The 22,017-nt window shown below is 41.5% G+C and overlaps 1 protein-coding gene across 7 annotated transcripts in view; it reads left to right on the plus strand.

The window, feature by feature from the left end:
* The window catches only part of Dlg2 (discs large MAGUK scaffold protein 2), a 901,904-nt gene that overhangs the window by 782,377 nt on the left and 97,510 nt on the right, over positions 1-22,017 (plus strand). For all 7 annotated transcript variants that reach the window (XM_036186483.1, XM_036186442.1, XM_036186459.1 and 4 more), the window contains one exon: positions 18,687-18,863. In XM_036186483.1, coding sequence (XP_036042376.1) covers positions 18,687-18,863 — 177 coding nt within the window. The remainder of the gene's footprint in view (positions 1-18,686; positions 18,864-22,017) is intronic.

Raw genomic sequence — 22,017 nt, forward strand, 5'->3', positions numbered from 1 at the left:
GGTTTGGATGTTTACAAGTAGAGAGGATGGATTTCAGATTTCAGACCAGATGTTTTTCCTTCAGAATTCTAACTCTCCAAATACATTACTGTGTGGCCATTTGCATGTCATGTTGATTTAAAAAATACTGAAAAATTATTTGATTTAAATAAGATAATCTGATAAATAATGCAAGTGTATTGTAAATGGCAAAACAACATGTAACTATTTAAATACCTGTCATGTGACCTGAGCATAGATTCCCCTCCATCATCCCCTCATTGTTACTTACCTCTAGAAATTTCTCAGAAGAAAATGGATAAGAAAATTGATTTAAACTCTTTTTAAAAGGGATATTAATAAAATTATCTTTTCATAGGGATTCTAAAAATACCAAAAAGCCTTAATAACAGTAGGAGGGAGGAGATTCCTTCACAACCTAGAACTCATTTGCAGTTCACGTAACATTCATGTTATTTTGTTCAATCTGTCACGTGTTTCAATGTAATGGGATTTTTTTTTTTATCTCACATAGGTTCATAAACTGCAGATCACAGATTTGCTTCTCATATTTCCCAGTAGACCTTTTAAAATTGATGTTTGGTTTAAAGGGGCTGCAGATGAAAACGCTAAACAATGCTATCCAGGTCCATGTACTAAACAATTACAGGTCATTGCAAAGGTAGTAGCAAATGAGAACTAAGCAGTTACCATGTCCCAAACACTGCCTAGGTGCTCTAAGAAAAGGCTGTGAAAGTGACTGGTACAAGTCACTCAAGGGTGAGGCTGTGATTTGAAAGACTGGAACTTATTATCCTGCTCTAGTACCCGTTCCCAGGGAACTATTCTGTTTAGACTGACGTTCCTGCTCCCCTGAAGCATTAAGTTTTCACTGACTTCTCTCTGACTAGCTTTTCTGAGCCCCTTCACACCTTCCCAGGGTTCCAGAGATCCTTGTAACCCAGAACTTGGTGAAGCCAACCTCCTTTCTGGACAGTGCTTTCCTCTTTGTTATGTGACATGCATACCACCCCCATCCTTCTCCCCACCCCAAACCTATGCACTCACAATCTCTGTCCCAGCTCACTCATGAAGAATGGAGAAATGTCAAATGTCGAAGTTTCATCCTCTTGGTCATCTTTGTTGGCATCCTATCCTGGGAAATTGGGACAGGAGTCACAGATTGACATCTTAGATGGGCTTCTCAGCCACAGCCTCAGGTTATGTGATCAGGGTGGAGGCAATCACTTTACCATTCTAAGCCTCAGTTTCCTAAAACAATAGAAATAAAATGGGGTGGGGTAAAGGACCTGACACATAACATGAACTCATGAGGTTGCTGTTTATTCAGAAACTTGATTCCCAGCTCACTTTTGTGGACTGTTCTTGCCGTACACCACCTGACCTGAGATTTCTGGACTAAGATGTCAGAAAGAAATTGCATTATGATTGACAATGGCCCTCAAGCACAGCCTTAGGGGTGTTCAGGTCACTTGCTGCTTTGTTTGTTTTTTAACAAATTAAATTCAGGACAAAACAGTAACAAAAAGAGCAGAAGTCTTTGAATAACAACATTTTATTAAAACCTAAGAAAAAGGTGCTTGTCATTGTTTTAAAAGTAAATTTGTAAATGACTTATCAGGAGCACAGCTGTTGAAAGGCAGAACGCCTTGCATTTCAGATCCCTGAAGGAGTCTGATGATCAACTTGAAATTGGGACACTATTAAAATCAGTATTCTTCTGTGATCATGGCACATTATTTCACCCTGCTTTAATTTTCTCCTTAATAATCGGGCTATTGTTTAAGCTCTTTAATCCTCAGATGAAGCACTGGCTCCCTCCTTCTGTTCTACTTGGCCTGGGCAATTTCTTCTGATCTCATCTTGTAACTAAAATGATTATGTTAAGCTATGTAAGAAAAGCCAGCATAGCAATGACTTAAACGTGAAGGTACTTCCTCTTTTCATGCTTCATGGTGAGCTGCTCAGAGCTAGTGTGGCAGTGCAACAGATCCATCAGGAAACTTGGGCTCTCCAGGTGCATTGATCTGCCATTCCTAGGGAAGGCTCTGTGTCCTCTGCATCCAACGTGAATGCTGGAGCATCAGTCATTTGTGCTTCATGAAAGGCCGAGACACTGATGGAAGAATGTGACCTCTTCCCTTACCATTTACCACAACTAACTGTATTTTAGGTGTCAAAGTGCAGTCTCATAAATATACCTTGCTTCAAAAAACCAGGGAAGAGAAATCTTGTAAAAGACACATGGTGTGGTAACCATAGCAATACTTAATACTCAACATTCCTTTGAGAACGGATAGAAGGCAAATCACAGCTTCACCACTGGGCTAATAACATAAGCCTGTCTCTAGCCCTGACATGCCTGTCAGACAGATTTTAATTTCTAGCCACCAATTTGAGTTTTCCAGTAACACCACACCCAAATCAGAGGGTATTTGATGAATCCCATACATAAAGAAATGCCATTTCTGTCCAGACACACATGGCCAGTGAAGTTGTGAAAATAATTTCTTCTTAGTGTTTATGGGTTTTTTTGGTTCCTGTACATGCTGACCTCCATTGGCTTTGGCAGCCACGTTTTCAACCATACACCCATGCAGACTCACTAAACTCTAGGGGTTCTAGGAAATGCATAAATCCTTAATCCCAAAGCATTCCTTTATAGCTAGATACTATTGTCTTTTATTTTATTGGCCTCTGATGCTCTTTGTTTACTTAATTTCTCTGGCCAACTGGCATTCCTCAAGACTTTCCACAAAGGCCATACCTCTTCTGTAAAACCCTCTGAGTCTCCACAATTGGTGATAGGAAATCACAACATGTCCACACGGTTGGGCTTTCCTGGTGGACCGCCTAGTTATTTCCAGTTCAAAATAGCCATTTCCAGGTCAGAACATCTCGCATGGCTAGGACTCCATGGCTTTACATGGTTGCGTAAAGCGAGCGCACAGCCATGCAATCTACGCGCATGCATGAAGTAGCCACATGCGGTCCTGTACGCATGCGCGACTCACTCTTTAAAAAGCCGGCACCATTTTGCACAGGTCTCTCTCTCTCTCCTCTCTTCTCTCCTCTTCTCTCTCTCTCCTCCTTTTCTCTCCTCACTCATGTGTGTGCTTCACACAGGCCTGTCACCTCTATCCTCTATCCTATATTAATAAACAGCTCTTCTGTGGATTTGTCATGTTCGGGGCGGAAACCTGGGGTAAGAGCGCCAAAATAAATAACTAACAGTTGGAATTAGTGTTACTTTGTCAGTTTACTCCTCAGTGTATGGTTCACTGTCTTACACACCCTTCACAGTCTGTCCTGTCCTGTAATGTGTACGGTATCTGCCACACTAGACTAACTTGTACCAATGGACACAGCTGGCCAGGTTTTATTCATCCATGGGCACTAGTCTTTTGCATGTAGAGAGTGGTTAACTTGGGTATGCTGAACAAATGGATGTTGACTTGAAAGTAGGAGTTTTATGATTAATCAACTTCATGCAGGCTAAGGATGTGGTGATTCATTCTTCTGGAGAAAAGATAGTCCATAGAGACAGAAGTACAATGGAGAAAGACACAGAGAAAAGCAAACCTAGGTCCAGTTCTACAGTTTCCATGGTATGTGCCTGTGCTCAGACAACTTCATGTCTTAATGTCTGTGACTCTCTCTGCCTGTTTGTAAAATGGAGAGACTAATACCAACCGCACAGTGCTCTTACTATTCAGTGCCAACCTGAAAATGCCAATCTAGTGTTAACCAATGCTGTTTCCAGTAACTGTTTCCCTGCTCATCCCCCCCCCCCTCCTCCCATCTCAATCCTGTGCTATCTAACAGTAAGTACACTGGGACTTCTTTACCTGAAAAGGGAAAGGGGGGGTATGTTTTTCATATATGAAAAAAAGATTAAAAGGAAGTAAAAACATGATTGAAACTTAAATCCACCGGATTTATTCAATGTATCAGATATTAAAAGCTAAGAGAGAGACTCAGAGGTACGTGTAATGGATCCCATTGGGAGACTTTGTGCAAGGAAAAGACCACAGCTAGACATGATTTAGAGTGATCAAAAGCCTATAGCTCTGTGGATTATTAAGTAAATTGCTTTTCAGATACATATTTCTCTGGCTATCTTGTAGATATCCTTTTCCACTCAGAGTTGGTAACTCCATCTTTTCCAGCTGATCAAATGAAATGGAAAAAGGCCCCTTGTGAACATCCCTTCTTGTCAGAATTGATCTCTGCCTGTAAGCAAGAGCCCTTTGCTTGCTGACCTGGCTGCTTTGATTAACTTAACAACAGGTACTTCCCTTCAGATGTTCACTGGTCTGCAATGGAAAGTTCTCCCTTCCCCCTAGCCCATAAAGGAGTGTGTGTGTGTGTGTGTGTGTGTGTGTGTGTGTGTGTGTGTGTGTGCAACACATCTAAACTTTTTATAATCTCTATCTCTCTTTCTCTGTCTGTCTTCTGTCTGTCAGGTTCTCACTATGTATCCTTGGCAGGTCTGGAACTCACTTATGTAGATCAGGCTGGAACTTGTAGAGATCTTCTTGCCTCTGCCTCCCAAGTACTGGTATGAAAGGCGTGTACCACCACACCCCACCCAGCCCTATAAAGAGCATTTCTTTAAAATGAAACACTAGCTTTCTTTTTGGAAAACTTGATGAGAATCTGGAATTCATCTCCCCTATTTATTCTATAGTTTATTATTGGCATACATAAAACTCAATGAGACACTGCTTCAAGGCAGGAAGTACATGGCCCAATGAATATGAGGATGCAGAGCTGAGACTCTGGATTAATCTTTCTTTGCAACATTGACCAAATAATCCCTGTAAAAGGAAAGGTAATTTAGGAATGTCTAAAGACAGGTGAAATTCCAACTAATATTTATCATCCAGAGCTAGAATTAGAAAACATTTCCCTTTTACTATGTTTAATATCTTGTACCACTAGAAGCAGCTTGGGATCATGCAGAGCAGGGAATCTGGCAAACCCAGGAAAAGTCAACAGCCACAAGGGTTAGTCACCCTCAGCATTCAAAGTAGGCAAGCCTTAGTTTCCTCTACATATCCTCCAAGCTTCTACTGTTGGATTTAACACACTCTAAACAGATTTGATCTGCTTGTAGTACTATCTCGCTAGTATTCCTGAGTATAAACGAACTGCTGTCTGCTGCCTTTATCTTCAGCACTGATAAGCAAGCAGCCCTTACAAACGACTGGGACCCAAGTTAATCTACAGAGCACTCTGAGAATGGGTAATGGACAGAGGCCAGCTCTGTGGCAGTTCCCAGACAATTGGTACAGTCCCTGTATGAAAGCCGGCTGCAAAGCAGACAATGGAAATCGTGGCTTCTCTTTAAGAACTGATCATTAGAGTTGTAGATCTCTCTAGTTCAAAAGGCTGCCAGCCAGGGGTTAGTTCAGCAGTCCAGATTCTTCTCACCTCAGCCTTCACATCTAGACATCGCCGCTGGCACCATCTCCGCTGGCACCATCTCCGCTGGCCTGCCACTAGATACGGACTTTTCCAGAAACGACTGCCGTTGCCCAGTTCCTCTGATGTTTTCCTATCCAATTTTCTCACATCTGTCGGAGCTGATAGGCCAACCTCATGGTGGTTTTTTCCAGTTGTGTCCTAATTAAATCTGAGTCTTGAGTAACATGGGAAGACTCTAAGTAGAATCCTCGTATTGCTTTGCCTCTTTGTAGAACTATTTATCTGTCAAAGTTCTGTCAGTCCTTGCACACGCTTAGCCAGATGATGCGCCTGTGGTTTCCTCCTGGCACTGATTGATCTCTTACTCCCTAGGAATGTGGCAACTTCCTAGCAAGATCTCTCTTCTTCCAAGGACCTACCTTCTGCTTGTCAAGACAGATAGCCTCTCAACAGAAAGGACCCTTCTCAGACCACACACAGAAGATACCCACTGAACTGATTTCTGTGCACTTTCCTAGTGACGACTAATCACACTTCCATCCTTCTGAGTTCCCGTAATTAGAATTCAGGATATCCCAGGATTTTTCTAGCTGCCTCAAGAAGGCCTTGTTAAGTTCTCTAAAAAGTGCTCCAAAGAGAATTCCCATCAAGCTTTCATTCTGAAAGCCAATGGACATCTGTGAGATTCCAAATGGACTTGGAGATGACAGGGCATCAACAGAAGCATGTGTTCCTCACTGTAGCTTTCTGGAAACTGATGCTCTGGCATGAAAGTTCCTGTGCTTTGTTTTAATGACCGCCAGAATTCCTCACAGGGGCCTTCAGGTTACTGAGCACCAGGAGTGAAAACAAGCCAGGAGTTATCCTTCCCTCTGTTCAGTCAGCACTTCAGCTGTTATTTCTAGAAATATTTTTTGAAGAAAGAGAAGTGATTTATTCTGGCAGTGAAACTTTGAAACTTGCACATAAATTATGTAAAGTGCCAAAGCAAGTTTCTGAACCTCCACTAGTCCTGGCCATCGGAACCTGCCCCACCCTGCACTAGAGTAGGGGTCATTTGTCTCCATCATATAGATTCATGCATTACTTATCCACCTGATTTTTACAAAACATCATACTGGGTAATTATGTCTTCTGCAACCTCCATCCCTATAAAATCCATAATGGCATTGCTTTTTTGTAATCACCTCCATATTCCCCCCAACACCCAGCATTATACTTGACATATAATGGATGTTAGTTGAGTAAATTTAAAAGCATGATCATGTGGCTTCCCGAATCTAAAAGTTATGCAACATTAGCTGCCTTCACAGCCATCACACTGGGCAGTCTGATCACCTTCTCCCATGGAAAGAAAACACCATCCTATCCTTCCTCTGCCCTGAGTTCCCCTGGCTTTTATTGCTAAGAGAACCATGAGCCCCAGATCTGGCATTTAATAAGAGCCAGATGAGTGTTACATGAATCAATATTTAAACAATGAAAAATAGAAATGAATCTTTGTTATATTCCCCAAAAGTTGAGTTTTAGCATAGTCGCCTGCACCTGTACATGTTATTCTTACAGCTTACCATGTGTCTGTACACCAAGCCCTTTGCGTGACTTTTACACAAGTTGCCTCAGTCCCACCATTGTCTTGCAGACAGGATTAACCTGTAATTTACAGAGTAAGAAACAGAATTTCAGGATCTTTGCCACAGCTTCGGAGCAGGTGAGTGACAGACGACAGAACAGGGATGTACTTCCAGTCCCAGCTGGCATTTCTCCCTATTCTGTTCCAGAGCACACAGTAGTTAGTCAGTGTGTTATTGAATGAATGGGTGGATGATTGACACTGGACACATGTTCTCACCCTTGAATGCTAAAGTTAAAATATTCTGCTATTAGAAAAATACTAATAACGTTCATATAAACTATAAATAAAGCATACATGCTCACTTTATGGATTTTATTAGTCTTTATTTCCCTTTTAAAGTTCTGAGGTATTTGGAAAGCTAGAGGCATTTCTTATGGAAATTACATCCAACTAACTAGAGCTGCTACACAAAGCTCATACCAAACAAAACTCAGACCACCACACAGCTTTGAGCCTCTTGGCTCATGAGCACTTTTGAAGTCACTGTAAAAAGAACCCAGTGTCTTAAAAAATTATATATAAGAGTAAGAGATAATGAAATGACTCTAAGCTATCTACAACACACAGCAGCGCGTGCGCGCGCACACGCGCGCACACACACACACACACACACACACACACACACACACTGTGTCAGTCACTGCTATGGGACTCTTCTTCTCCCATGGCCCATTAAGCATTAGAACCTGTGAGATGATTTCTTTCACGGTCTCTAAATTTAGGTTGTCCCTGATAGTAATATTCACCTTATCTGTCACCAAGAAAGTAAAATATTCTCAGTTAAGTTACAAGATGGTATTGAGGGTTAAACAACCTCGCTTTAGGTATCAAAGAGAAAACAAGTAGGAAAATGAATATAAAAATACTGGTATCTTTTAATTCCACTTTACGGTTGAGGGAACCACAGGAGGCCCAAGGAAATGAAGTAGTTTCCCCAAGGTCACCTGGGTCGGGCTCTTATTTCAATCAACTCACCCCCCCCCCCCCCCCTACCCCCCCGGCGGAAGACTCAAGATGAGTGAAAGTGCTCCCCAGACTCCTAAGTGGAGAATCTAGAAGGAAAAATACACTTACAGGCAAGGAAACTAAAGTGCAACCCATGAGAGCAAGAATGAAATAATATGCAGAGTAGCCCTCTAACAGAGAGTGAGAGAGAACTGATGCTTTCTAGACAGGCAGACACAAAAAGGTTTCTGGAGAAAGTTATGGATATCTGAATTGACTGAAATTTGCATAATGGTTTAGACACACCCACACATAGATCTTACCTATCTATTAATATCAGTCAGGGCTTCTACTTCCTCACAATGTTAAAAATTATTGACTAAAAAAAGGAAGTCCATGACTGCTGTTCAAGTTGTGGTAGGGGATCTGAGAAAAGAAAAAGGGATGTTTGGTGGCCTCACCTTGATGAATGCTTAAGACTGAGAGCAGCCAAGAGAAGAGGCCTGAGTCCTCAGGAACTTAAGTTACTATTACTGCAGAGGCTCTCCTGGGATCCCATGCCCAAGGCAGGCTGTAGAGGAAGGCAAGAAGATGCTGCGAGATGGGGTGGGCAGTCCCTTCCCTCAATGTTTCTTGGCATCCAAGAGGGTTTCCTGCTCTGCAATTATGCAGTAACCCCGTGTTCTTCTAACAGCCTGCTGGACCCAACTGAACTGTACCCAGGACCTCGGTCTGGCTGCTCCCCCTCTTTGGGGGCACTTTCTCCCCAGATGCCCCCATGGCCAGTCCTGCTCCTCTTTCAAGCCTGGACTCTGTCTCCTCGGCAGGTCACATCTTGACCGTGATTGAAAAATGCAAGCTGCACCGGCACTGCAACCACCACAATCCAGCCCACAGTCCTGATCCCAACCACCCTGCTCTGTTTAACTTTCCCACAGCAGTTACGAACTTGCACTATTTCTCACCTTTTGCCTGTTTTTATATTTATTGTTTCGCCCATCTCTCCTCACTAAAATGTAAATTCCATCAGGCCAGGATTTTTCATATTTTTCTTTACTTATGTATCTCAAGCTCCCAGAGCCATCATTGTTTTGTAAGTAACCCAACATTTTCTGAGTAAATGAGTAGCCAAATGAATGTACCTCATTCTTCACATTCCCAGCCTTACATAAGCTTCCAAGGGCTGGAATCAAGCTGGTTATTCATTTCTGAGTTCTCGACAAAGCCAGCAGTGTCTAAGGTACTTAGGAGATATATTCTAAATACTGTCGCATTTAGTATTTAAATGTATGTTCTTATTTCTATCCATGGAAGCTTGCTTGTGTTCTAAACTCAGTGAGTTGACCAGGTGAGTACAGAACTATCATGTTGTCTCTCATCTGCCCTGGACACTGGGTGATGGTGGAAGCCTTGTTGGTCCTTTGTGAGATGTGGAGTGAATGCTTCCTAACTCCAGGGCTCCTTCTTCTGTTACAATGCAGCCTGTGGTTTCTATCTAGTGTTCTGAAAAACAAACAAACAAACAAACAAACCCACCAGCAGTGTAACAAGAAGCCCAGTACTTGGAAACATTGAAAGATCACACAGGCACCTGGCATTGTGATGCATAAACATTTTGTTACTTATTCCAAAACCCACCACTACAATGGAACTAAGGATTTGAGGCAGTCGTACAAATGTACAAATGTTCTTGGATTTCCTTCTTCCGTATTTCATGCATTCTTGTGGAAAATGAGCTTTACCCACCATCTCATCTGTTGCTAGTCAGTAAACACTCAACAGTAACAGAGGTTTGCGTGCCTTGTTGATGCTCCAGTTAGCAACACTAGGCCCAAGGGCTGGGATTTGCAAGGCAGAGTCTCAAATCGATTACTGACTAATGAGCATTTGTGTACTCACATCTGAAAGCTCTTATGCAATTTTTATAGGTCCCTTTGAACACAGGTGTTTATCCTTTGCTGTATATTTTTCATAAGCTCAAATATAGAAGGGTTCACTGATTTGCTAAAAATTACACAGCTGCTTAAAATAGCAAGGTACTATTTGAATCCAAGACTCGAATGTCTTGGTTTCATGCTATAACTGGTATAGATACTGAGATGGTTGAGTGTTAATCGTTCAGTCAGCAGTGCTGACCTATCTTACAGGAATATTTCTTTTTCTCCATCCCAAACTTCTTAGTGACAGTGGTACCCTGACAGAACTTGGCCTCCATTTTTAGCTCAGGTCAGAAGTAGAGGGATACAAATGGGGTTATGTCGGCCCCTTAAAGTGTCTTCATCACTGTGAGTACCTCCATCCCCAAACACACAAGACCAGAATATAAGAGTTCTTAAAACTATTCATGTTCCCTTGCCCCACACTTCCGTTTTTGAATATCCAACTGATGATATTTGGGAGAAAATGACAGTGTTTTTAAGATGACCAAGCTTTACAGCTTCACTCAGCCCTGAATACTGAAACACCATTCACCATGGAGCTCTGCCCTTGGGAAGGTTTGGGTCTGTTTATGCCTTCCTAGGCTGGGGTTGGGAGACTCATCAGGTCATTCAGGCCTGGAGTGTAAATTAACCTGACAGGTGCCAGAACACCTAGAGAGAGAAGGCAGGCTACAGGGGGCCCAGTCCCCGAAGACTTTGATAATAAGTTGTCAGCAATGATCGACAAGCAGGACCCCCATGCATGAGAACTATACTCACACCGAGTCCCTAAGGAAATCAGTAGCACTGGAGATCCAGGAGAGGAGAGGGGAAAATATAGTTGTCACCCCTGGAAGCAATGATGGTGTCCAAATTTATAATCAAAATGTGACAACTACAGGGAGGCCCAGCCTGTAAGGACTTCAGTGCCCAGTTAGTTCTATCTTCAGTCAAGCAATAGCTGCCTGATTCCTGGGTACAGCAGAAATCGGTATTTTCCCAATATTCTCAGAGCCTAGAAATAGTTTGGTGGGATGAGAATACTCTAAAGCGTATTAAACTGCCTTGTAAGGTCTTGAAGATTAAATGGCATGGGCCACTTAATACTATAGGGTGACACATCATAAAATTTCCCTTTTGGAACAATGGAACAATGCCTTCATTTTGAGTCACAGACAATTAAATACCCTGGCCTGTCATGGTATAAGGCTTACTACAGTACTTGGCCATAACTTAATAAGCACTGTCATCTTAGGCAGTGGACTGTTCGTAAAGGTTGACAAAGATTAATTTGTTTCCATCCATGAGGACTGATCTGCTTGTGGATTCCACCACCCTCTTAACTAAATGCATGTGAATATTAAAGTGGATGAGGAAATATATGGCAACCTATAACAAATCACCCACAAGACTACATATATCATGGTTTCTCAAGATGTTTGAAGTATGTGCCTCTCTGTACCACGAGACAATGTATTTTTACCCCAAAGGCAGTAATGGTGCATGCTTGCTCACGATTTCTTTGAAAAGACAGGGTAATCCATGCTGGGAACCACTCAGGTCCCTCTTGCTTGTTTTTAGCTGGCCGTGCTGTTGCAGGGAAAACTGGAATTCTGGGAAATTCCCTGTGGAAAGTGATGTTGAAAATAAACTATTTCTATTGATCATCTTCTCTGTTTTGAGCCCTTGAAACTAGATGATGTGAAACTCCCTGTTACCTGAGTTGGCATAAGCAAGAATATGCAGATGTTAAGAATTGCAATGAGAGGGTGCAAGAAAAAAGTTCTGAGGCTGACAAATATTATAGTTTGGATCTGAAAGTTCCCAAAAGCTCATGTTTCAAAGAAAGGCATTCTCTCCTACATAATAGTTGTTGGAGGTGTGACATTTGGATCATAAGAGCCCAGATATTGTTAATGGATTAATTCATCAATAGTGTCATAGTGGAAATGCATTCTTGGTAAGTGATGGACATTTCAGGAAGTGAAAGTCACTAGTAGCATGCCCTAAAAGTGGTATGTGATGCCTCTTGTCACTCCTTCAGTTGGTCTGTTTCCTGGCCACCATGAGATGCACAGCATTTTTTCCACCATATACATACAGCATTGATATTCCCTTTTAGACAAGCCCACAGATATACAGCCAAATTACTGGAAACTAAAATCTTAGAGACTCTTAGTGACAACTAGCATTCCCTCTTTATGTTGTTTTTCCTGGGTGTGTCATTTGGTGATGGAAAGCTAACTAACTCAAAGGAAGAAGTGACAAGGGACTAATTGATTCCTGCAACGTAAACATTAACATTCACTGCATGGACAGCTACCCTGTTTCTTAAAAGTGTCTTGTGGAACAAAAGGCCTTAAAAATTACAAATACATAATAGAGTCATTGGTTTCTTCTTCTTCTTTTCTTCTTCTTCTTCCTCCTCCTCCTCTTCCTCCTCCTCCTTCTCCTTTTCCTCCTCCTCCTCCTCATTATATGCAAGCTATAGCACAAAGAAGTTAAGATAGTAAGGTTACAAGGTGGAACTGTGTCCAACCCTGTTCCCCTCACTCCACTCAACTCATTTCTACTTCCATTATTCCCTCTATGCTTTTGAAACACTCTTAATTATATGCATGAGTAAGTAAATGATTGTTTTCAAGATAAGGGGAAAGCAGATGGCAATTTCTGATTTTTAAAATAAGAGCAACTAAAGGCCAAATCTCTCTGCTTCAATCTAGTTATCTTCCCCCTCACACTGTGGTGGGAAAACATTTGGAGAAAGTTTACTATGAATGTATTTTTATATCACATTTAAAAGACACCATCACCCATTGCTGTTGATGTAGTTAAGAAACAGCCATCCACTCCTCTCAACAGGGAAGAGGTGAATGAGGTAAAGGAACTGTTGGCTAAAGGTGGTCCTGAAGTTTCCCTGTATCTCACTGAGACCCAACTTACCCCAATAATTCCCTCAGAGACAGCCTTTGAGAAAGAGGTAAACTAACATGAACATGTCATTTTAGGATAACATCTGTGCTTCTTTGCACTGTCCACAGTGACTTACCTTAATGTTAAAATGGAACATCTCCATTCACAACAAATGGCGTGGGATTAGGCAGACAGCAGGCTTCATATATTTTGTTGCTTTGGTTCTTTCTTTTGTTGCACAGAAGGGTGAAAGACGGGTCTCCTCTAATCAAGGAGAGACCTCAATTTCAAAGGATGAAGGAAATTGAGTTTCAGCACTCTGTTTCTTGAGCCTTAAAGTTGTCATGGAAACAACAGCTTCTCCAGCCCAAACAAGTTCACAGCACAGAAGGGAGTATTGCTGATTCATTCCTTCATTTATAAATGCTTTCGCTGGGATTCTGCTCAGGCTAGACCTGGAAGTGGCTGACTTGCAATAGCTTCTGATCCAGGGCAGGAGGTGAAAGTCATTCCTAGTGTAGGTTTTTAATGTAGGCTGCCCCAAAGGGATCAAGGGCAGAGCGCTTTACAACTTTAGAGGAGAAAAAGTCTGCTGCCTCTATGCTGTGGCTTCCTAAAATTAAGCAAAACAAATGTTGCTTTCATAAGGTTTCATAAGAATTAGATAAAGTGTAGAAATAATCATCTGTATATTCATGGAAATGAAATTATATAAAGCAAAAGTACATTGCATATGACCAATCAATATTAGGAATTTGAATGTTATTGGCATTGCTCAATAATTGTTTTTAGTCCAAAGAATCGGTAATGGATGAGAGGACCATCAGACAGGTAGCTATTCCTTATTCTCTGCCCTATAATCTCTATCTACAAATTATGCTGCTTTTAATCCCCTTTATTAGTTCTCCGTCACTGCTATAATAAATTCTCTTCTTCCACTTTCAGATCCTCACTTTGGTTCTCATGTCAATCTGTCTCAGCTCTATGTTGTGGCTTCTTTCATTTTCAAGGACTTATATGATTAGGCTGATCCCACCCAATATTTCCTCCTGGACTGTAGGCACAGTATGTCCTTTATATCACACAAGGTTCTAAGACAGCGGTTCTCAATCCTTTAATACAGTTACTCATTGTGGTGACCCCCAACTATAAAATTCTTTCATTGCTACTTCATAACTGTAATTTTGCCACTGTTAGGAATTATAAAGTAAATATTTGATATTGAGGATATATGATATGTGACCTCTGAAAAAATCATTTAAACTCCAAAGGGGTCATAACCCACAGGTTGAGAACCATTGTTCTAGAGACTAATATAGGAACATTTGGGGAGAACCTTTTTTGTTCCTACCACTATCTCCCATTGATTCTTCTTGCACATAACTGCAGGACACTATCCCACTAACACTTCTTACCATTTCCTAGTTTGCAATAATATATTCTTACCCCCCTGTTCCCTGAATCCCAGAATTCTGTGAGAAACCTGTGGAGTTTCACTGGCTCATCTTAATATCTTTATGTCTGCTGGTATTACTTCAAAACAATACAGGGTTTTTCTACTGTGTACCCCAGCATTCTTCTTAACCTCTTCCCAGTGTCCGGTTCCAAAGTGGTTCTTAGATTCATTTGGGTACCCTGATATTTTACAGCTGCCATGTACAGCCACAGGATGAGTGAGTAGCAGCTTCACTCTCCTGCCTAGACTTTCCCAGTTGGCAAAGAGACGCTGCACATTGCATTTCAGGAGGGCAGGAGGGATGAGAAAGCCATTGCATTATTTGTGACAAATTCCACTTGTCTTAATGGACTTGTTAAAAGCACCCTGGGTGGCAAGTGTGAGTCTTAATGGCATTTTATAAAAGCCATTGTGATGAATTAGCACATGAGGCAAATTAAAAACAGCTTATCGCTTCTTAAATTAGGTGATGAGGCACTGGAGCATTTTCCCCAGACGTGTGGATCCATTAATATCCAAAGGAGACAGAAGCTGAAATGTGTCAGCTGCTAGGTTTTAGGAACCTGACAAGTCTGAATCAGTGTGATCCTAGAGGGTCAGATTGGGCAAGATAAGCAGAGTACATTGAAAGAGCACATGAGTTTCTCAGCCAGGGCATCCACTGCCTCAGGCAGAAGCAGGAAACAGCCCTTTGACTGCTCTTACAAATGGATGGCACACAGTTGACCTGGTGAGGGCTGCTGGGAATAATCTCCATATCCCACATCACATTTGAGGATAGCAAGGTGTGAGGAAAGGGCCTTCCAATGGCCACCTGGAGCATTTCTAGAGGTGTGTACTGAGACTGTGCCTTGGCCTTATCTTAAAGACAGAGAGAGGCTCTTAAGATGTCTTTGCGCAAGTATATAAGACAGATACTAGGTCACACGGGTGTGACCCAGACGTGTTCTGGAAGCCATGGGGCTCTGAATTATGTAGCTGAGCCCTTTCTGGTGTCGAGCTATTGTTGTGCATGTTTGGTTCCATTTAGTTCTCACCCCAACTCTTAAAGGTAGATGGTAGTACTTTACAGTTTAAACCATGAAGGCAGTCTAAGCCTGTCTTATTGACTGCCACATGAGGCCTCCCTCTCTTCCCTCTGTCCCCCACACTTGAGGCTGAGAGCCAAGCCAGAAAACAGTACTTTTCGGGTGAGAAATGCTTGAACAGGAATAAACCAATAAGTGAACTTCAGAAACATAGGCAATGAGGCATCAGTCTGAAGGAAGAAATTTCAGGCCATTGGCACTGCTAAGTCACAGCCAGAGGGCAACAGTCTGGGAAAATGAGCCACAAAGAGAAAGGCTACAGAAGTAGATTTTAGAGTCAGGTAGTGGACAGTATACATTCATTCTCCCATATATGTACACATGAGACCTGAGACGGATCCCGTAATTTCCTAGAGTCCTTTTCTTATATATAAAACAAGACTGCCAATATTTACTTTGAGGCTTATTACAAACCTATGGGCTAAGTTGTGGCAGTTGCTATTGCTACTATTATTGTCCTTACACACAGCCACCACCACCACCACCTCCTCCCAGGCTGAATGGGTGACAGGGTAAAGACACCAAACCAGACCTGGAATCCCAAACTGCCCTGCATTGCTGCTGCTGAGCTAAGTATGCTGGGACCAGTCACTGGGCCTCCTTCCTCTGTAGAAGAAGATAGTATTTTTTTTATAGTACCTTTACAGGGAAATATAGAGTCACAGATATGATAGTCTATGTAAAAATGTGTTGCTGTCTGTAGAGTGTATATTGGAATTTCCCAAGACTTGCAAGGTTTAATTCATAGGGCTCAGCACAATTAAACTCAGGACTGACTTGTTTTTTTTTTTTTAATAGCAAAAAATTACAAAACAAAATCTGTAAAGTGAAAGGACCTGGGGACAAAGTCTGCAGGACATGAAGCATAAGCTTCCAGGAGCCTTTTCTTTGAGGAGGCACATGGGACATGCCTGTTTCCTCTCGTATCCACTTGTGACAACAGGTGGTAGGTGTTGTCTGTGGGGTAGATTGTTGGAGATTTGGGATGGAAGGTTTGTGCTGGAAACCACCGGAAGTACAGCATAGCTGTTTTCAGCCTGAGTGACAGTAGTGGTACAGAACAGACACATGATATACTATGTCCAAAACTAGTTGGAATCTTTCCAAAATTTAAGTTCTAAATATCAGCTGAAGGATGCCTTTGTCATGGGTCTTAAGATGAGTATGTTAACTTTTTTCTTTCTCTTTTTTTTTTTTTTCACAAAGTGCAATTGATAGACAGGAATATTGTTGGAATTCACTGTAAAGGGGAAGAAACGTAGTTCATACATACAGTTAGCCAGTGTATGCTAGGCACTATTGTACAAGCTTTATGCACATTGCTTTATACAATTTACCTACACAGTAATGGATAAAGCATCCATCATTGCATACCATATATGAGCAAAAAAGATTAAGTAGCTTGCCTTGGTAACCAGCTGTGTGACTATTAAGGTACAGTAGAAACAGGGCATGGCCTCAGTAGTAGTTCTTCCCCGTTATAATTCCTTATGCTCCATAGCTCCTACCACATGCTAGATGTTGCCTATGTTGTTTCCATTATGGGAAACTAACTGTGCACTGAACACATTTGGCTCTGAAATGTTAATTGATTTCTGTTTTATCACACAATGAATTGCCATCAGCAGGAGAGATGTCTGTCCTTCCCCACCCCTACTTTTCTGGGATGGGGTTTGTGTGAAGCCCTGATAGAGAAGATGCAGATGGTCAAGGAAGAAATAATTTATTACAGGCACTCAGACCAAAAGATTCTCTCCAAATTACTTCACTTAGGGATACTAGAAATGGCTGTATTGTAAGTAATTCGACTTCTATAATATTTGAGAGTTAACTGCTATCTTCAGCACTTTCTGGTTACCATGACAGCAGATGTGACATTTGTTTGACAGAGAGGAGAGGGGGAAAAAAAGAAAGCAAGGAAAAGAGACAGGGTTGGCCCAAATTATTTTAGGAAATTCTACTCTCCAAATCTAGCTTGTTTTACATGCATAGTGGTTACAACATAAAGTAAGTCTTGGAGCAGAATGAAAGGAATTCATAGGGAGGTGGTAGAATCATCTCCTGGGAAACCTTAAATAGACACTATGTGTGGTGGTGGGTTTTAAGATGTGGGGGACATGTCAAAAAGTAGACAGTATAATATATGCAGTAAATTGTTGCATCCTTAAATTGTTGCATCCCTATTGGTGAAATTATTAAGGCCTTTCCACATAGTTAAAAGGGAGGTTTATTTTGTACAAGTGAAGGGATAGGTGACAGGGTCGGGGAAAGGTGTGGAGCAGTCTGGTGGTATTCTCTGGAAAACTCTGCTCAGTCTACCTCCAATGTCCAGGGTCCAGGAACCAAGAGAACCGGCCCATCTTCAGGGTCTTCTCTCAGCCCCACCTTGTAGGCGTGACAGTTACCGAAGCCTCAATCGGGGTTGGAACTTCCAGATCAAAGCTACCCACTACACATCCCTATGGCTTCAACTGTTCTATTCATCATTTCACACTGCTTCTCACTCTGACATTGAACCAGGCTTAGAAATTGCAATGCATTCAGCCCTAGCAAGGGCTCAGTCAAGCTACTTCCATGATGACAAAGGATTACAATTCATAGTGATCAACAAGATGATGGGGCAGGTCTGGAATTTCCTGGAAGTAAAAAGAGCTCTGATATTGTTAAAAGGATTTTTTGTATACACATGTAAACACCGTTTTTTTTTTTCCTACTTTTTACATTTTAAGCACTCATTCAGGTCATTATAGTAACCCGTTCAAGCACCCAGAATCAGTAATAATTCAGTATTCCATTGTTGAGGGGAGTCAATCACTCTGGGTAGACACTTTATAGTTTTATTCTTTTCTCTATTACAAAGGAAGAAGTCTATAAGCTTTTTATATTGAAGGGAATTTATTTATAGGACAAAGAACTTAAGGAAGATAGCCATGGTTTTCTTCACTTAGTTTTCATTTGAAAAATTTGGTTCTAATAGGAAGAAAAATATCTCAATTGGGTAATAAACTGAGGGCCTAGGCTCTGATTATCACCCTGTTACATATGATGGTCTTCAAGAAGAGAAGAAGCGGACTCTATTATAGAGACCTATCAGCTGCCCCTGCAACTAGAAAGGACAAGCAAGATGTAACCTCAGTTTATGGCCAAAAAGAAAAAAAAAATGAAAATTGTGTAGCATAATCCATGAAGCCATGCAGGAGATGATGGAGTCTCCTGGCAAGAGCTGAAATTCCAAAGCATGTGTCTTCAATCCATGTCGTCTGTTTTCTAACCATGCCGTCTTTTGTTCTTTCTTTCAGAGCCATGTTTGACTATGACAAGAGCAAAGACAGTGGGCTGCCTAGCCAAGGACTTAGTTTTAAATATGGAGACATTCTCCATGTTATCAACGCCTCTGATGATGAGTGGTGGCAAGCCAGAAGGGTCATACTAGATGGGGACAGTGAGGAGATGGGCGTAATTCCCAGCAAGCGAAGGTAAGGAAGGATGGCTTCTCTCTCTCTCTCTCTCTCTCTCTCTCTCTCTCTCTCTCTCTCTCCCCCCCCTTCCTCCCCCCCTTCCTCCCCCCGTTTCTCCCCCCCCCCCCCCCCCCCGTCAGAGCTATCTCGGGAGTAGAAATGCAGGGAGGAAGGAAGGGGAGACTGCACACAAAATGACTATTTAAGTGTGATAAGCATTCTACAAGAAAATTGTCAGTGGTGACAGGTGACAAGAATAAAAAATTTCTCATTCTCTGCCTGCTAGGATTTTACCAAAATTGGTGAGTGTGATGAGGCATACAGAGAAAGGGGAGAGCCGCTTCCATGACTCTCCTAGCAGCTGTGTTTGAAAGGCTGTGCTTATGAGCCTGCATGCCCATTCACCACCCGACGCACCAATTCCCATCGTTCAGCATTTACCAGGAAATTGTACAGGAAGGCCAAATAGAAAGGGCAACTTACTACACTAAGTCCCAGATGCTTGAGCCATGAGTTGTCCTATAGCTGGGTGGACAGTTACCTTTTTCTCTTTTTGTTAGTCTTGTTCCCCATCCCAGCATTCCCTTTAGCTGCTCAGATTTTAGATCTATGTATTTCTTAAGCATATCAAGCTCTTCTCTTCCAAATGCTTCCTCAACTCTATTTTTGAAAGGCAGAAATATTCCTCACGACAGCCACTCACCCTTATGTCTTAGCAGGCCACTAATTACCACCACAAGGAACTTCCCTTCTCATGAATGTCCTTCTGGCACAAGACATGGTCTACAACACAAACAAAACAAACATTGAGTGTATTAAATGTAAAGTCAGTCAGCATTCCAGCATAGGTGGGCAAGGGATTCGAGTCCCCACCCCTAGCTGAGGAGCTATTGACAAGTGATGGCTATGAAGGGACAGTTAGTTCTCATTGGAGGTGTTGTCATCCCTGGTGGGTTAGTTCTCATTGGAGGTGTCATCCCTGGTGGGTTGAGCGTACTCCAGTGGATGGCCCCATAGCCACACATATATGGGCAGCACTACTTGGACTCTGGGTGAGAAGGGCGAAAGGAGAATGAACAGACATAAAATTGGAAGGAGGAAGAGGAAAGAGGATCCAGGAGAAAGGTGGAAGGAGAATCCACTCCTCACCCTCTTGCTTCTAATATTTTACATCCCCATCACTTCTCCCTCCCAGTTCTGTGTGTATTCTTTTTAGTCCACTGAGTTCATGTAGTACTAAAGCGGTGATTCTTGATACTACTTTGTGTGCACATGCATTTTCAAATTAAAAGAAGGTCAAGACAACATGTGTCCTGGGTTGCTCAGATTCAGTTAACCATAGCTGTCTGAGGAGCTGTTCTTGGAAAGAGCTGTCATGTTCAGTTGGTCCCAGGGATAGAGGCAAAATCCCTCAGAAATGGATTCCTCTCATTTTAAAGAAATCATTCTTCTCATTGAAATGCCTAGAGATGCTCTAGACTACCCAGGAAGACACAGAAGGGTCTCAAATTTTAGATGTGAGGGTTGAACCAGGAAATAGTCCAGTGCTTTACAAACCCTGGCTTCTGTGATTCGAACTATCATGTCAATAGTCATTCATTCAGCCAAGTGCTCATCATTTCCCTCAAGGGAAATTGCCCTCTCTGAAACAAATTTCCACTTGCTGGTGATCACCCTTGAATTGGCTTTTTCATATTTTGAAGGTAGCCATCTTTTTTACTTTAAAGAAACCATCTTAACAGCAATACAACTGCTGGTCTGAAGAAGTAGTTTGTTCAAGTGCTGCTGCATTCATATTTATTTGCATTCTTTTGCATACAGATAGATATATTTATATTTAATTATTTATTTATTTGGTTTTTCAAGACAAGATTTCTCTGTGCTTTAGCTCTTGCTGTCCTGGAACTCGCTTTATAGACCAGGCTGGCCTTGAACTCACCAAGATCCGCCTACCTTTGCCTCCTGAATGCTGGGATTAAAGGTGTGTGCCAGCACTATTTGGCTGCAGATATATTTTATACAAAGTAAAGATATATTTGCATTCATTTTATTATAAAATGCATATTATGAATATTTTCTTAGGATTTTAATTATGTCAAAAATGTTTTATTTTATGTATTATAGAACTAGTATTGTCTCACTGTATAAAAAAACTTCAGAAAAATATGAGAAAAGTAAAATTCACAGATCATTCTACCTCTTAAAGAGCCCTTATATATTAACTTTTATGCCATTAAAATCCAAATGTTGAGAATGCACTGCTCTAATAGAGGACCCAGTTTTTCTTCCCAGCACTCACAATAGTGGCTCATGCCTGACCACCCATTTACTCCAGTTCCAGGACAATCTGATGTCTCTCTTCTTCCCAAGCACCTGCACTCATGTGAATATTTCCTCTACCATGTACATTATGAAAAATAAAACCAAAATAGTTTCTAAAATCTAAATAAACGTATTCAATCAGTAGATGTTTCAAGTTATTAACTCATTTTCGCCTGCTTCCTGAGCTTGTGTAGAAATGTGGAGATAGTCGGCATGGATAGCAGCAGCGCATGACAACAGTGTCTCTCTTCGGATGGCTCTGTCTAATCATCCAATGCAACTGGAAGGCAAATACTATGAGTGTTATCCATCTCCCCTTCTTTTCCATAATGAATCAATGTATGTATAAAGTACTCTTAGGGCATGTTAGACCTGGCATTAAGCCCTTTGTGGTTTTTAACATGTTTAAGTGTCATTACAACTCCTCGGATGGGATAATGTTTTTATGCCCTTTGAACAAATGAAAGAGATTGCAGTACAAAGAAGCGATTAGTCTGCCTGAGATCGCCCATGTAGTAAGTGGCAGAGCTGAGATCTGAATTTAGACTATCACATCTTAACTCATATGACCTTGCCTCATTAAGGTACAATGATAAACTTACACAATTCAATTCAGTTGGCATTGCTTCAGGTATGTCTGTGTACCAGGCATACCATGTGTGTTGTAAAAAAACTGCCCAGATCTCATCATATGAGACCAGCATATAACATTGTCAGCTACCCCATGACTAAAGCAATAAGGACTCCATTGTAAAGATGCCAAGAGATGAGAAAAGGCAATAGACTGAAGGATGGATTCCTTTTCATTATAGCTATTACTATATGTTATAGTCTTTTGTTGTTTATATAA

This window comes from Onychomys torridus, chromosome 1 (assembly GCF_903995425.1).
Source record: "Onychomys torridus chromosome 1, mOncTor1.1, whole genome shotgun sequence".
Classification (NCBI taxonomy): domain Eukaryota; kingdom Metazoa; phylum Chordata; class Mammalia; order Rodentia; family Cricetidae; genus Onychomys; species Onychomys torridus.